Source organism: Ornithodoros turicata, chromosome 7, assembly GCF_037126465.1.
Source record: "Ornithodoros turicata isolate Travis chromosome 7, ASM3712646v1, whole genome shotgun sequence".
Taxonomy (NCBI): domain Eukaryota; kingdom Metazoa; phylum Arthropoda; class Arachnida; order Ixodida; family Argasidae; genus Ornithodoros; species Ornithodoros turicata.
In genome coordinates this window covers 55,168,997-55,185,387 of record NC_088207.1, presented here as the reverse complement: position 1 = coordinate 55,185,387, position 16,391 = coordinate 55,168,997, and the positions used below count along the sequence as shown (strand labels likewise).

The 16,391-nt window shown below is 45.6% G+C and overlaps 2 protein-coding genes across 2 annotated transcripts in view; both read right to left on the bottom strand.

The window, feature by feature from the left end:
- Window positions 1-1,215: 1,215 nt before the first annotated feature.
- LOC135401608 (glycerophosphodiester phosphodiesterase 1-like) lies at window positions 1,216-5,598 on the bottom strand. The gene has a single exon (XM_064634110.1). The coding sequence runs from the start codon at window positions 5,570-5,572 to the stop codon at window positions 4,538-4,540; it is 1,035 nt and encodes a 344-aa protein (XP_064490180.1). The 5' UTR covers window positions 5,573-5,598; the 3' UTR covers window positions 1,216-4,537.
- A 5,134-nt stretch (window positions 5,599-10,732) lies between these two features.
- LOC135401607 (synaptotagmin-12-like) overlaps window positions 10,733-16,391 on the bottom strand; it is a 29,658-nt gene continuing 23,999 nt past the window's right edge. The window contains exons 8-9 of the mRNA XM_064634109.1: window positions 16,238-16,371; window positions 10,733-13,935 (exon numbers count right to left, since the gene is read on the bottom strand). Of these exons, the coding sequence (XP_064490179.1) occupies window positions 13,765-13,935; window positions 16,238-16,371 (305 nt within the window). The 3' untranslated portion in view covers window positions 10,733-13,764. The remainder of the gene's footprint in view (window positions 13,936-16,237; window positions 16,372-16,391) is intronic.

The following is a 16,391-nucleotide window of genomic DNA, read 5'->3' as shown; positions in this document are numbered from 1 at the left end:
GGCATGCACAGAGCAACCCTTGGTGCGCACAAAAGACAAAGTTTATAACCAGGAATTGGAACTGTGATTGAATTGAACAGGGAACCGAAAGCGAGAACAGCAGCAACTCTCTAGCTGCTGTGACTTTTTTGTTGTTGTTGTTCCATATTCGCACCGCGTAGCAAATGAGACTATGAGCGGTGCACATTCGCACGCAGAGCGAGGACAGTAAGAAGGAGTGTCAAGGATAAGTTACGTGTCCTGGGCAGTCTTTTTGGAGTTGCGACGACAACTGTCTGGCAAGTGAGGAGAAAACTCACACAGCGTGTCGGCTGGTGCGTTTCGAACCCAGCACCCCTCAGTTTTTAGCGTGGCCACGTAGATATCCAGCGGGTTGGGGTAGCGAACTATTTAAATTGATTACGAAACAAGTACAATTACAAACTCATAACTTGGTCCGAGCAATTCAGCCTGCTCGCACCCACTGACACGTTAGTTCTCGCGTTGGTACTATAAGGCAGCGAAATCGGTCGAGGGCGGCAGGTGTATTGCGAACCTTCTTCAACATGCAATAGTTGACCGGAGCGTCGAACCGAACTGGAACCGAAACCGAAAACCGGAATTAACCGTAATTTTTAGCTGGAACTGTTCTTTGGCTGACAAGTTGATGAAGCATGATTGCATCCCTATGATCCTGAGATAAACAGACAGTCCATGGAATGGTGGCCTCGGGTTCTCTGAGGCCGAAGGAACTGTGCCAAAAGCATATTTCGGAGAGCAGGCGTCGGATTCCTTTTTTCAAGAAGTTTCAGCAACGATGCGCCAACCCGATTAAACATTTTTCTGATGGACCACCAGAAAAAATTTTGATGGGCCATCAAATCTGGTGTTTTTTTTTACGCTGATGGCTTGATGGACCATTAGGTTGATGGACCATCAACCTAATGGTCCATCAAGCAATCAGTACAGACGTGGACAAATGGAGAGAGAACAGCAGGAAGGAGTGGGGGGCAGGGGGGGGTTAGTATGCGTCCTGGGCTGACTTCAGGGGAAACCGTGCTGACACTTGTCTGGAAAGTATTCGGAAACCCGCTGGGCCATGCCGCTGGTACCCATTGAAGTCTACTTCTTATTGGCCTGCTTTTTCCTAGCATCATTCTTTTCCTCGCCCTAATGGCTGCAAGGACAAGCAACAGTGTGAAATCATGCACACAGTCAAACCAATGCAGCCAGTAATGTTTTTTGTATAATAATTTTATTCAATAAAAAAAGTAGGTTGCCTAGCTGCACAAATTTTCATATTTGCCAAAGTTTAGAGCATCTACACAACCAGAATGATCATAAAACTTACAAACTAATAAAACTAATGAAATGACATATTTTCTGGCAACCCCATTCGGGGGAGGCAGAACCAACTCAAACCAGCTCAATATTCAATATGCTGCATTTTTTGTAAATGGATGTGCTGTATCATGTATTCATGTTGGCACCTAGATGAAGGCTTTGATTCCAATCATGCATGAAAACCTATCTGTTACATTCCAAAACACAGGTACAGCAACATGGGCTCTGTCAAATTTTGCAGACGTTTCATCCCGCAGTAGTAAAGTAACGTAATTTAGGTCACCAACATCATGCAATTAAAATTTTCATATTTAGCAACCATGTGATTACTCATGCAGGGGCTCAGTTGATTTTACAGCTGTCGTTTGCACAAAATCGTACAAAGGGTACTAAAAGAAATGAATGTAACAAAAACGGATCAAAAGTTACCAGTGTAATACAGTTGAATAGGGTTAAAATGTGGGCAGGTTGGTGATGCATATTGATATAAAGTTTTTAAAAAAAACAGTGCCGGGGAACACACAACAAAGGACACCGTGACACTGCACTGGTTCCAGTGTAACATGCCAGCTCCTAGTCAGTGTAACTTTTTCTGCATTACGACCAGCAGAATTCATCACTACATAAATGATGCTGCATATAAAGCCTCAGCAAAATAATCCACTTGAGAAGCGAGATGCCGACCACACGTGACAATATATATCTTGGCAAAATGCCGCTCCAGAAAAATATAAAAGTGCATAAAATGCAAATACATAAAATATTACAAAACACGGACAAGTCTGCAGCACGCTTTACATGAAACCATCTCTCTACAAAGTCTTGGTAGTCGTGACTAGCAACATAATAACCATAGATGTAACAATAGAGAAGTGTGTCGTTGCATCATAATTTTTTTTGCAACTGATTACGTCACTTACATGCGGAACACGTGTAAAGAGCAAACAAACAAACTTAGATTATAATTCTGGTTTAAACAGAGTGGATCTATTCTGCACATTTTGAACCCAGCTTGCATAGCGTTTTAGGACATACATACAGACATTTGCAATGCAGTGGAGTATTTTTATAGTTTGCACATAAAAACTAATTCCTAGAAGGTATACCATATTCAAATACGCTTCCTTTGCTTTATGTCAATGTTCGCTTTTCATCAATGTTTATCCAACATGAATGCATTCTACACATAATGTTGTGGCAGAAAGCATTGAAAACCTTGTTATTAATATCATACAATATATATTAACCCAGTACAGAATCGTTGGAAGGCTTTTTTTCTGTCACACAAATGGAGGTATCCATGTTCGGTTTGAGTAACAAAACACGAAATGAGTAGTCCCTACGCTGGCCATAATGCGAGTTTTAGAAGCTTTAAAGTGTTCCTCACAATTCGAGAACGACAAATCCAGCACAATAAAATACAGGTCAACTTGAAGTAACCTTTTTATTTATTTTTTTGGCATTTTGTTAGACTCAGTCTCTCCATCCTTCTTACGTGGACACATCATTGCTCAGAATAGCTTAGGCCTATGTTTTCCAAACTGCGGGTTACAACCCCCTGGAGGGTTGTGGCAGACTCAGCAGGAGGTCGTCAAGCTAATTCAAGCAGCTAGTCCAAGCTAATGTTGTGAGCAGCCTGGATTTTGTTCCAATCAGCTGAATTTGGTTTCAAAGTTTCTGTTGAAGCCACTTCCCAAATTTTGAGCGGGTTTAGCAGGAGAGTAGCTGCTCTCGAGTACTAAAGCTTCGCAACGAATGATGCACTTCGCAAACTTGGCTTCTATGCGGTGGCATCGCTTAAAAAAAGAAAGCATATGTCACGGCTCAACCTGGAGCTGGAAGTGAGGGCTGCTATGTTGAAACTCTGCCCTTGTTTTACCAAACTGTACTCTAACAAATAAGCTCACTTCAGCCATTAGGAACAGTCACTCCTGCTGGCGCGTGCTGTTTTTCCCTTTTTTCCTTTTGTGCTGCGTGTGGTTGCTAAGTCCAGCAGATTCACTCGGTACTGCTAAATAACGTTTCAGCATCAATTTTGTGTTTTGCTGTCCATCCACTGAAATCGAAACGAGCCAGGAAACGGCGTTCACTGGGTAGCAGAGTTAGGGGAGCACTGGCTTAGGCTGCATTCACACGGACATCCGAGGTCAACTCGAGTTTGTGGAATGACCTGTCCAGCTGGTCTGACAACTTAATGCCAATCTCAGGTTGAATAGACTTGCCACTCTTCTGTTTCTATTTATCTCCCTCAAATTGTATAGACCCTCTCTGCTGTTGCACCAAAACATGCAGAGTCAATCAATCAAATTGTATAGACACTTAAGACACAAGAAATAAGTTTTCCAACAAAATGTGGCGGCATAACTCAGTATCCAGCAATATTTTAATAAAAACTCTTCCTGCCCACGAAAAATTGGTTACGGAGACACTGCTCGGAGTTTATTTAAGTTGATCTGTGTGAACTTTGCCTTTCAAAATGTTATTCAGAACCACATGAAATACGTAAATCAAACAGTAATCTGTGCATCACAATATGAATCCAGGAACTTGTGTCCAATACTTCATCGAATACAGATTTAGAACGCAATACAAAACATTGCCAAGTGGACTAGGTTGTAATGCATAATGTGATCATAGCAGAAGAATACTGGCTTCTTTATATTCATTCATATTTATGGAGTATACAGTTGATAAAACATCACAATACACCTTGCTTCGATGTCACTGTTGCAGGAACATGGCGTGGCTCGCGTTAAGTTTGAGGAAGGCACCTATCACATGCAAGTTACATAAAGTGCCTTTTCCATCAAACACAAACAAGACTGATGTTTCATTTGTGCTTTAGCAGATCTATAATGCCCCTTTAGAACTTGTTTTTATGAAAGTGTTAAAAACAACAGAAATTTGATGTATGCTTTCGCTTCATTATAACTCTTGCGAGAACCTTTTTTTTCTGAAAACATTATGAGCAATTTGTAATGTGCAAATATTCAAAATTAATTTGTCCTCTGATATGCCATAATTACAATTTGATAGCTTCTATTTGTGAAGCAAAAATCCTGGTCATAACCAACAAAACTATGTTTTGCCCACAAAACGTTTCCACAGTTGCAGCACCACAAAACTAAAATAAAATACGACAAAAATTTTGTGGCGAAAAAATATAAACATGCGCATCAGTGATCACAGATCCGCAGACGACGCTTGCAGACCTTCACCGCAGAGAATCCGTGATGATGGGTACTCTGAGAACCTTGAGAAGAAAATCTTTCTCTGTCGGATGATTAGGAGTCCAAGCGATCACGTGAATTCCCCGTTCCTTCCACATGTTGACGTATTCCGCAGACAACACGTTCTTGCAGATGAGCACACCGGAATTTCCCATCACATACCACATCCAATTGTGCAGGGACCAATCGAGAAACCAGTCGAGCGCAAGCGCCCCCAAATGTTTCCACAGGGAATTAAAACGGGGTTTCCTCATTTCTATGTCTTCGTACGTCACAAACCCAGGTCGCCAAGTCAGCGCCGTCACAATGTTCGGATTCCTCAGACGCAAAGTGTAGATGAACTGGGGAAAAAAGGAGGCGACCAACGCGGTCTTGTACAAGTCGGGATGTTTTCGATACAGGTCGTCGATGACGGTCACCGCTCTATAATCGAACTCCTTCACGTCGAAGATGATTCTCATCCCTAATTTCAAACATTCTTCCACGCCTTCTTCCACGGTCGGAATTTTTTCTCCTCTAAATTGATCTCCGTACGGGTGATACGAGGATGCATCGAGTTGACGGACGACGTTGAAAAGTTGTTTTGCCAGATATCCTGTCCCGTTCGTCGTACGATCCAGCGTGTCGTCATGGAACAATACAGCTATGCTGTCGTGCGTAAAAGATAGGTCGAATTCGATTCCGGTGGCATTATTACGCTTGGCTTCCCGAAAAGCTGCCAGTGTGTTTTCCGGCGCGTCGTGGGCACCGCCGCGATGCGCGAAGATTGGTATATTTGAGATGTTACCTCCGAAAATGACTTGATTGGCGGTATCGTCGTCGATCTGGGGAATGGCCGCCTTTTTGACGGTGTAGCACAGGAGAGCGACAGCGATGACGGTGAGGTAAAAAGATGCCATCAAATAATGTTGATACAGCGCCAGGAAGAACAGGACGCACCATACGTGAACAGCAGCCAAGACGACCCGGTAAGGGTGGAGAAATGAGTTGGAAATGTGCATTCCGCCGCCGGCGGCCATTCACTCTCCGCCCCGCCCAGCAGCGCCCTCGCCCGCCGCTAGTGTCAGAGTGGCGCTAGCAACGAGCGGCTTTCTGTTTTCATAGATATCTGTTCTATCCAGTCCAAATTTCCGCGCAGTATAATATCTGTGCTACTGCAAAACAAAAACACAGTACGAAGCCGTGCTTGAACTGTGGCGAGCGCAGTTTTGCGGAGAAACTAGTTTCGAAGAGTAAAGTTTTGCGGTGTTTTTGCGGAGAAAGTAGGATCACGTGACTCCCGCCTGCTTCGGCGCATGCAAGCGGGATGCACAGCTCTAGTGCCCGTATCGCGTATTCACCTTTTCTTGGAAGTGTAGGCTGTCATTAAATGGGTTGCTGTGTCTGAGGACATGTCGTGTTGTCTTTTTCTGTTTTGTGTGTCCGGTTTTTATCGTCGTTTCACCTTTCCTTGCCACGATAAGCAGTTTTTGCCACTCAACGAGCCTGCTGGTGGGCCGGTTCATCGATGCAGTGTGAGCTGTGGATAGGTTCGCCAGACGGCAAAGAAATGGCGAAAGGAATGAAGAATAAAAAGACAAAACGAAAGCGAAGCAACAATTTTCTTGCTAATGGGAGGCAGGTCCATGACACGCTTAGGAATGATCAAAGTTTTGAAAGCAGGTTTGGAAGTTGTCGCTACACTGCAGCCAGCACTCACACGGGACGAAGGGGGGTTAAAACAAGTAGACAAACTCAGGGGCGTCGGAACAGGGGGAGCAGGGGGAGCGGCTGCTCCCCTTCATTTACAAATGAGGTAGCACGGCTCCCCCAGTCAAAGGCCACTGCCACAGGGCGACAAGTTCTTGCGCGAATTTTCGTTTAAACCACTTTTTTTACGAGTTAAATTTGAGAAGAGTTAAAGACAACTGGCAATGAAATCTTCGTTCTGTACCGCGGCTCCCACTCAGACATGCATATCATGTTCCTTCTGTTGCGTCTTCCATTATTGGAGCTGGCAACAAGCTAAAAAAAATATCCTTTACTGCAAAAAAAGAAAAAGAAACCGAGTTCTCGCGGCTAGTAGCGCTCGTTTATCTTTTTTGTTTGTGAAGTATGTGTAAAAGATGTGCAAATTATGTTTGTAATTATATTACCGTTATCTTCTCACTGACATATTCATACACATTACTTCTGCAATGTTCGTTTAAGTCTGCTGTACAAGTATGCACAGGTCGTAATATGTCTGGAGCAAGTTTTGAAATTCTGTTCCACCCCTGCATCGCCTACATGGTCCCTCAAGGCAAACAAACAAAGAAGATAATGATGATGATGTTAATGATAGCTTTTTTTTCGCTCCCTCAGTGAAAAAATAGTTCCGACGCCACTGGCACAAACTTATCCCTCCCGTTGATCAGCAGTTTTATCATACTTAAACAACGTATAATACCGGCAGTATAGTCTAAGCGAGGAGAGTCTCCCATTATGCCCGAAATCATATCATGTAATATAATCACAATAAAGTCATAATAATCATCATATATCATCCTTAGCAGTTCGGCTAAGGACGTAGCACCGCCGGAAGCCCGCTGGTCTCTGCCGGCACAACCCACCTTTGTAAGTTTTCCGAACTTTCTGGAAGGAAGAGATCAGGTTTCCCATCAAGTCTTTCAACCCAATTTTTATGCTCTGGTAGACGAGAAAGTTTCTACGTTTGCAGCAGCATAGTACAGATGGCGCATCTAGAAATGGCAAGTCTGTCTCGGCATTCGTAATACTACCATCCGAAGGCGTAGTGCAAGGACGACGCCTTTCGCATTCAACCTCATGAACAGCTACGGAACTCTATGCCATCCTTTCCTTTCTGCAGCATATCGTTGATCCCCGCGGGAATGGGCCAGTCTTCACTGACTCAGACTCTGCAATGCAAGCTATTGAAAATTCTTCCACACGAGGCTCATCCGCACCCCTATAGTGACAGATGTGTTAATGGCTTACCACCACGTATACAAAGCAGAGCACAGGCTGGTTCCAGTGGGTTCTAGCCCATTGCGGTGGGAACGAACAAGTCCGACAGCGCCACAGAAGCAGCTCTCTCGTCTCGGAAACGGACGAGTATTGCGCTGTTGAGCGGAGACCTTCGTTCCATTCTTGGACGCCTCGTGACAACCCCTGGCTTCCCGCCAGTGGACAACTGACATTCTCCCGCCATCTATGCTGAAAAGAGTTGAACCAACGCACGCTTTCCGCATGCCACGAATCACCTCTCGTCAAGATGCTGCAATAATTCATCGAATTCGACTCGACGTGGCATTTACAGCTCCGTGGCGATTCTTCCAGATGCTGTCACGGCGGCGCTTTAGAAGACCTTCATAGCCAGTACTACCATCCTTCGCTTTCGAAGAGAGTTGACTGCAAGTGGCAAAATTGTTTTCTTCGTTTTGCTTTCATCGTGCGCTTTAAGGAAGTAATGGTACCAGCGCGAGCGTGCAGAGCATGCTAGAAAACGACAAAGCCATTATTTTCATTCGCAGGGATCTGGAAAACTGCAGTAAGCTTGTCGAATTTGTTGATTGCAATCTACTCCAGAACTGTTACTCTAGGGAATGAAACCATTTTGGCCCAAACATCGCGGGCGGGCGGGCCGAGAGAAGCGATTTTGTTGCACCTCCCATAGACTCCCATGTATTGAAAATTTGACAAACTTTAATTCACCAAAAATCGATGGATCGCGTTATAGACCTTCAAAAATATGTCATTCCCTAGGTAAACTAGAGGGGGACATGCCTGTACCTGTTCCGTGTAGAAATTGAGCAAGGTTTACGAGAACCCTGCGAACAAAAATCCCCCATAGACTTTCTGAAGAAGTGAGTCCGCCTTAATCAGCTGGACTGTCGCCGGCTCTTTCTATCAAAATTGCTTGGTTTATGGCCAAAGTTCAGCCCACCAAACACTCTGCCCTCGAAGCTCTTTTGACCTTTGTTGACTCCACCAGTAAGGACTCGGATCATTATTGTGACGCTGTTCATTATGTTATTCCCCACATCACCAGCAGCAATTGGGGTAGAGTGTCGCCCCTAACGATGAAACTCCCCACTCACCATCTCAAAATAAAGTTGTTGCGTAATGCGTAACGATGGACAGCCGAATCAGGAACGTGTTCATGTACCGATTCACCCTCTGGAGTAGTTACGAACCTATGGGGAGTATGCAGATTCATCAACAGTATAGTCTGTTGCCTCAGTTAATCGCTGCTGAAACGGCAGAATGAAAACGTGCCTTTTTAGGGGAGCACTCGTTAAAGAAGTACTAATTTCATGTTTCCCAAGTGTGTGAATTAGTCCGATGAAGTACAATATCCGCATTTGGGAGCTTCTTGATGAACCAGCCGCGATATTTGCTTGTGCTGCTGTTTTCCAAACACAAATTCGATTGCACTGTTCGCTGACATGGGATTCGAAATGAACCAAGAGTTCCCAAGTATTCGGGTGCAACGTATGAAACTCCCCAATCGTCGCCATCAAATAAAGTTGTTGTTGCAAAATATTTATGGAAATTTGAGCAACTATATTGTCCCGTGCCTGCGCTTTACAGCCTGCTTTGCTCGCACATCGCCAATCGCTGTAGCGAACCCTGCAGCTGGTGACCACTAATGGATAAGATAAGAAAAAAGAAAAAGAAAGCAGAATGGGAACAAAATATATCGTTTAAATGCGCCTTTCTTGTTCCCAGCCTCGAAAATCGAAAGCAGCGCCACTGTTAGGGCCACAGTAGAGTCACTAAATAGGGGAGGAGGAGCGAGCATACAGGATGCAGGTAGAGTCCCTAAATAAGCTTCGCTTCAGAGTATCGACACTCGAGGTCCAAGCGAGAGCAGGAGCGCCATCTTGTTTCCGCACCACTTCCTGTGGGACAGAGAAGCGACGCTCTATTTCGCATCGCCATCCCATGCCTCCCGCTATCTCTCACCACCATGCTGCCCGAAGGAGCAATGACGTCATCCGCGGAATGCGACAGCAGCGGCCCCCAGTGCTGTAGCATCGCTCGTAGCGCCCTCTAGTGGTGCAGCAATTGAAGGAGAAATAGGTTGGTCAAGCTACGAACATCGAGAAGCAAGATCAAAAACACGGTACCTGGGTCGACTAATCCACCTACCAAAAGAGAGACACATAAAGAAACTATTCCAACATATTAGGTACCGAGGAATCAAGACCGAATGGATCAAACGCATCAGTAGGATCGACTCAATTTACAGCAAGGGGACGAGCCGGCAAAAGGCGACGACTGCAATGGAGTGGAACAAGCGGACAGATAAAGAAATGCAGAAAATAAAGATTGACAGATGGAGACAGCGGACCACCAAAAAGCAAAGCCTAGCCCTGTACAACCAACACAAAGAACAACCGGCCCCTTTCAACTTCTACCGAGGAGATCGCCAGAGCGGCCTGCTGTTTCAAGCCAGGACGGGAGCCCTCCTTACTCGTTTGAGACTGTCACAGCTATTTAATAACATCGAAGCAACATGCATCCTGTGCCATGAAGAAGATGAGAACATAGAACATGTTCTCTTCAGGTGCCCAGCCACGAAGACCACTCGCCCCAACGGAGAAGACATCGCTGCAGCCCTCGGTCTAACGAAAGAAGCAAACGCCAGCGACATCGCCGAGGTCGTCGAACGGGCCAAGCGCCATCTGGCGAACTGGGAAAGACAGACAACGCGTACACTGCGCGCCTCAAAATAGTGCATCGGAAACCGAAGTTCCATCATCGTTTTTTTTCTCAAATTCCTTTTTTCTCTTTCCTTTTCAAGTCTTCAGTGCTTGTGATTCCGACAGGAAACTGCCCCGCCTCAAAGGGGATTAAGCACGACCTGAACCTGAACCTGAACAATGGGTAATCCTTCTATTAATCGAATATAATCCGTCTTACGGGGGCTGCATTGGAAACAACACCCCACGATAGATGGCATCGTGCGCTAAAGTGCGCGTGGGTAGCGCCGCGCGGAAACAAAATGGCGCATGCTCGCTCTTGGAACTCAGTGTCGATACTCTGAAGCGTAGTTTATTTAGTGACTCTAGATGCAGGCACCCTACCGCGCCGCCAGTCTGCGCTGAACACTGCTGCGCCGAAACGACATCGGCGCACAGCTCTATTGTGGGGCCCAGGATTCCCAGCTGGTGACACAGGACACGAGACAGCCATCAGAGCGCTTGATGTTTGTCTGTTTATCAACAAAACATGGGACAAAAGAGACTTGGACGTACAGAATGTGCGCTTACACAATCCAAATATACAGGGTGTTTTCTTTTTTCACATTCTTTACAGATTTTTTAAATAATAGAAGCTACGAGAGCAGCAGGGATACCGTGTCTGCAATTGGATTATACGGCAAGGCGGGCGTTTTGTCAGAGAGTATGCATCTATACTGTATGACCATTTACCTAAAACTCATTAACTCTTTAATTAGGGCATTTTGGGCGAAAGCGGGATAGCAGTACGGGAGACAATCCTCGTTGAAAGGATTTCTACGTTTTAAAAAATCCTGAAACAAGTACGTGCGTTGAAATATCGACAGCCGAATTTCGCTGTAGAAATTAACTGAAACCGAAACCGTGCGCATCAGAAGCACAGGGAGGACAGCACTCATTCCACGTCAGAGGGTCACGTGCTTTTGAGCGAAGGAGATGATTGGAGTAGGTACTGATCTGCTGGCCAGATACCAGATGGGACGACGACGACGAAAGTACCCGGGTTCGAATCCCGGTGCCGGCTGTGCTGTCTGGGTTTTTTTTCCCGGATTTTCCTCGGACGCTTTCAGACACATGTCGTCACAGTTCCCTTAGAAGTCGGCCCAGGACGAACATTTCCCCAGGGCGCTAGTCGTAACGTTGCCCACCTCTGTGAGGCCGGCAACGGCGAGACCTTTCACCGTCACTAGAGTCACCAAACAGGGAGCAGAGTGGCGCCACTGAGCCACGCCGACGAGCGAGACCGCCATCTTGGGTCCGGCGCCCCTGCGCCGCCTAGCGACGGGACGCCAATCTCCTCCTTCTCCCTCAGGGAACAGCGCGCAGGCGAGCCAGCTCGCGACCGAGGAAACATTGTTTTTAGATGGACGGGACTCAACATGGACGCCCCGTTCTTGGAAGGAGAAACCACGTGACACGACCGGTCCCATCGCGGACACCGAACGGCGGCTCCGGCGCGGAAAAGGAATGCGATACTCTGTACCCCTATTTAGTGACTCTAACCGCCACCACAACGAAAGTGGCGCGCGGTTTTCGCTCTGGCTCATTTGCATACTGACGATGGATCGCAAGTTCTCGTTTCAAGATCTCTATATAAGTAGAAGCGCTTTCCACGTGGACTGTCTCCCAGTCTGCTATCTAGCTTTTTCACGCAAACCCATAATTAAAGAGGTAATTAATGAATTTTAGGTAATCAGTCCTACAATAAGTATCTATGTACTCTTTTCGAAATAATGTCCGCCTGAAGAGAATGAGCTACAGAAACGACATCTACGCTACTCTCATAGCGTTGATGAGAGAAGAAAAAACACCCTGTTTGTAGACATGTCACACATGCTTTAGGGGCACCACGGATGCAGTACGGAGTGACGACTTGGCACAAGTCGGACAGAGATGAGGTCGTGCGTCTCGTAACTTTGACGGGCTTGAAATCTTTAACAAACAAAATAAACAAAATAAAAAAACGCGAAAGCGGGCAAACAATCCGAATGGTTCCTTTCTTTTCATCTTTTATGGGCAAGAAAGTTGCCGAGTTCAGCGCAACATTTTTATCGACTCCGCGAGCTCCGAAAATCTTGCAAATTATCTTGGGGAAAATCCCGAGCTGAAACAAGCAAACATGTATGCCTTGCAGACCTTAAAAGAGACATGTGCATGGAAAAGTAACTCGATCAATGTTCCCCGTAAGGAAGCACTTGTGCCACCGCTTTTGATATGTGAACAGGGAGCCTAACTACCGTAATCTTGAGCAGTTGTTCACGTTGAGCCAAACAGTAGGTTCGCCTGCGTCTTTACGCGTACTGTAGTTCCACGAAAATTACACAAAGGCAGAAAAAAAAAAAAAAAACACTTCCTTCATCCTTTGAAGATCCGATGCCGTTGGGCATACACCTTTTGTGTCTAGCAACAATGATTCCCGTAACATGGCTGCCGCCACCAGAAGATGAAAACGTAAGGTTGCTTTCCAACAGTTTTGTGTGAAACGCCGACTAGCACGACCAGCGTCTTATGGCCGGCAATCAAACGGACAGAGTTTGGAAGTGCGTGTGACATGACACTACGGGTGGTTTTCGAGTTTAGAAGGGGCGCAACGCATGCTGTGTCTTCGAACTTCCGGTCCGAAATTTCGCTCATTTGGATCAAAGCAAAACCTTTCTAATCCCTGGCTTTAAACGACAACCACGATGAGTTCGCCTGCCCCCCAAAGACGTAAGGTATACTTTAACAAATACCTGGCAGGTACTTTTCTTATGACAAAGTTAAGATTTCGGCTGCAGATAAGAACTTATCCGTGTCTACCCGAGAGTAGGGAGTAGCTACTCTTTGCGTTCCAAAACCTACTCGGTGACGTCACGACCCTCGTTCCAGGGGGTCGCCTACTCGAGAGTAGCTATCGAGATCGACTGGCTCTACTCCCTATCATACGGGAGTAGCTAAGGGTAGTGACGTCAGAGCTGTCGTCTGCATTGAAATCTACGGTCGTCTGCGTTTGCTGCTGCTCGTCTCGGCTGCATCATAGAGGACGCAGGGAAGTTCCAGTGCGGATTTTGCGACCTGATGTCTTCTTCAGAGCAGCATGCGCGGAAGCATACATACAACTTTAATTTATTAAAAATCAACGGCTCAACCTTGTTCCCTAAAAAATACGTCATTGACTAGAGAAAAGCTAAGAGGACACGCCAGTACCAATCTTATGATGATAGTTTAGAGCATTCAGGGGTCTTGTGCGAACGAAAATCGCCCATAGATTTCTGAAGAAGTGATTCCCCCTCTCGACATCCGCTGGTTTTGACGTTGAAATCACGCTGACGCTATGTACGACTCCAGCAGAACTTGGGACCGGAAGCGTAAATGCTCGTGACGTGCCCTTACGTCATCTCGACAGGAAGTCACCCATTGTGTATGTCACGTGGTATAAGGCATCGGAGGAACATCGATCAGTTTTGGAAACAAGTCGAGTTTAAAAACACACCAAGAGGACACAGTTAGTTCCGGAGTGGATGCCACATGGCAATGGGTTTTCTTAGCGAAGACATCATCTGTGTCCAATGGGACAGGCTCTTTCCCGTGCATTGAGATCCGACGATGACGTGGCCTACAGATGTGGTCTTGCCCTCGCCCTGGTAATCCGCCACTGTGATCCTCAACTGGATGAGCTGAAATGCGATTGTAAGGCATTACAATCTTGAGGGGATGCATTCATTCGGAAGGAAAGGAAATTCCCCTCACTCCGCGTGTCTATATACAGGGTGTCCACGCTAAGTGTGAACAGATTTTTTAAAAATATATCAATCACTTTTTCCGAGATGAAATCAATTGCAATATAGCATATGCTGAAGGGCATGTCTTAATTAACTTTCAATAATTAACTTTTTAATTATAAAAGCTACGAAGTCGCTCCAATGAGAACATCTGATCTCTTCGGTCACCAGATACCAAAACCGTTTTCAGAACAAAAATCCGTTCGGTAGATCGTCCGCAAAAAATTCGTGAAGGAACGCCATTTTTTTCTTCTACCGAACGGATTTTTGTTCTGAAAACGGCTTTGGTATCTGGTGACCGAAGAGATCAGATGTTCTCATAGGAGCAACTTCGTAGCTTTTATAATTAAATAGTTAATTATTGAAAGTTAATTAAGACATTGCCTTAGGAGTCTGTTAATGCCCCATTAGGGAGTGCCCTTCAGCATATGCTATATTGCAATTGATTTCATCTCGGAAAAAGTGATTGATATATTTTTGAAAAATCTGTTCACACTTAGCGTGGACATCCTGCATAATTCAGTGTTGTACCCGTTACCGAAATATGGTATACCGATATCGATACTTCTTTTTTTAGGATAATGGAGCTCCGCTACCGTTACTACGAAAAAAGTAACGGCACAGTTTACACGATACTCTCGCTCAAAAGTTACATGAAATCTGAACGTGGAAATCTCGCTTACGTGAGCACTCCATTTCTGTAACAGCGAATTAAGAGAAGACAATTTTGCAACAAAAGGAGGATATTTATTCTACAGTTTAGGCACTTTGGTTGACGTTTAGCAGTAGCTGGCGCTCAAAGTTCGTCTGTCCGTGCTAGGCGGATCGGTCACAATGATTAACAGTTAAAGGTACTGTAAAGCAGCAGGCGGGCTGTTAACATTGGCAGCGGCATTTGAAAGCTTATTCCGAAAGTAACCCACACTGCAAATTTTATGTGCGACAGAAGACTCTAAATATTTTTAATCACTACTGTAACCAGGTCCCCCAAACTCACCTCGGAAAAGCGTGCAACGAAGAAGGCCACCACTAGATACCCCACTGTTGCCGTTCCGGATCACTTCAGCGCGCTAAGTTTAGCGGCAAATGGTTTTGTTGTTTCTGCGAATGAATCTAGTCTTTATATGTCCAAATAAAACGCGTATAACAACTTTCTGTGTCGTGTTTCACTTTTTGGTCCCGTTTTTAAACGTGTTGAGCGATCGGAAGGATCTAGTGCACGGCTGCGTGCATCACATAGCGTACCTGTCGTACACCAGGCGCCGCAGGCGCAGTCGTCCATTTCTCCTTCGGTGACTTGGCCTGGCTTGGATTGTGCTTCAACTGGATCTTTAGTGCGCTACAATCAAACGCAAGCCAACGTCTGGTAACAATGGGGTATCTAAGGGCGGCCTCCGGCATTGCACGCATCGGGATAGGAACAAATACATGGGAAAATGGCGACCTTGGGGGACCTGACTGAAATTGTGGTGAAAAGACGCGGGGGAAGGCCTGGTGGAAAACAATGGCCCATTCGTCGAACAACAGTGTTACATGTCCCCAACCCTCTATCGGCTGAGCCATGGGCTAAGTAGCCGGCTTCTTGAACTTTCTTCGAAAAGTTTCTTCATACGAGATAGTTCCTGACATATATTCTCTCAAAATGCAAGAACATTGGTACATCGTGGAAATGAGTAACAGAACTGTCAGCAGAATCACCATGAGAATCACCTGTACGCAAAAGTGTACCACGTCCGACGAGCCGGCGTGGTAATGGTAGCGGTCCACAGATGTCGCTGTACGCTCCCAGTGTTATTGGCAAGTTTATATTCGCCGCTCTACATGGCGTGAACTTTTTTCGTCTGCGTCTCGTCGGCGCCCGGGTTTTAGACACACGGTTGCCCGTAATATTAAATGTGAATCTTCTAGAAACCTACGAGGTGGATTTGAACAAAATTTGTGGGTTTGCATACTGACTACTTTAGCTGTCAAATGAGCCAGCAGTATAAAATTGTATGCCTGTTGCTTTACAGTACCTTTAAGAAATATGACCGCTGGAGAAAGGACGGGGTCACTACAGAAGTATGGGTATCGATAACGAAACGGAGATCGAGTTACCATAAACCTGTAGCAGAAATAATTTTCAGATTTGAGTTTAAAAAAAGTATCGACTACGGCAACGGCGTTCAGTTACTTCGTCATGCTGACAAGGACTCACCTTGAGGTTGTTTGCGGGCACGGAAAATATCATGGCCTCGTTGAAAATGGGGTTGACGTCACACCTCTTAATAGATGTCTTCTTCTTACTAATCTTCTTGCCATTCTGCACCAGGTACACCTTCACAAATGGACCTGTGGGTTAGTGACGAAGC

Coding starts and splice junctions, on each gene's coding strand:
- LOC135401608 (XM_064634110.1), bottom strand. CDS start 5,572: ATGGCCGCCGGCGGCGGAATGCACATTTCCAACTCATTTCTCCACCCT.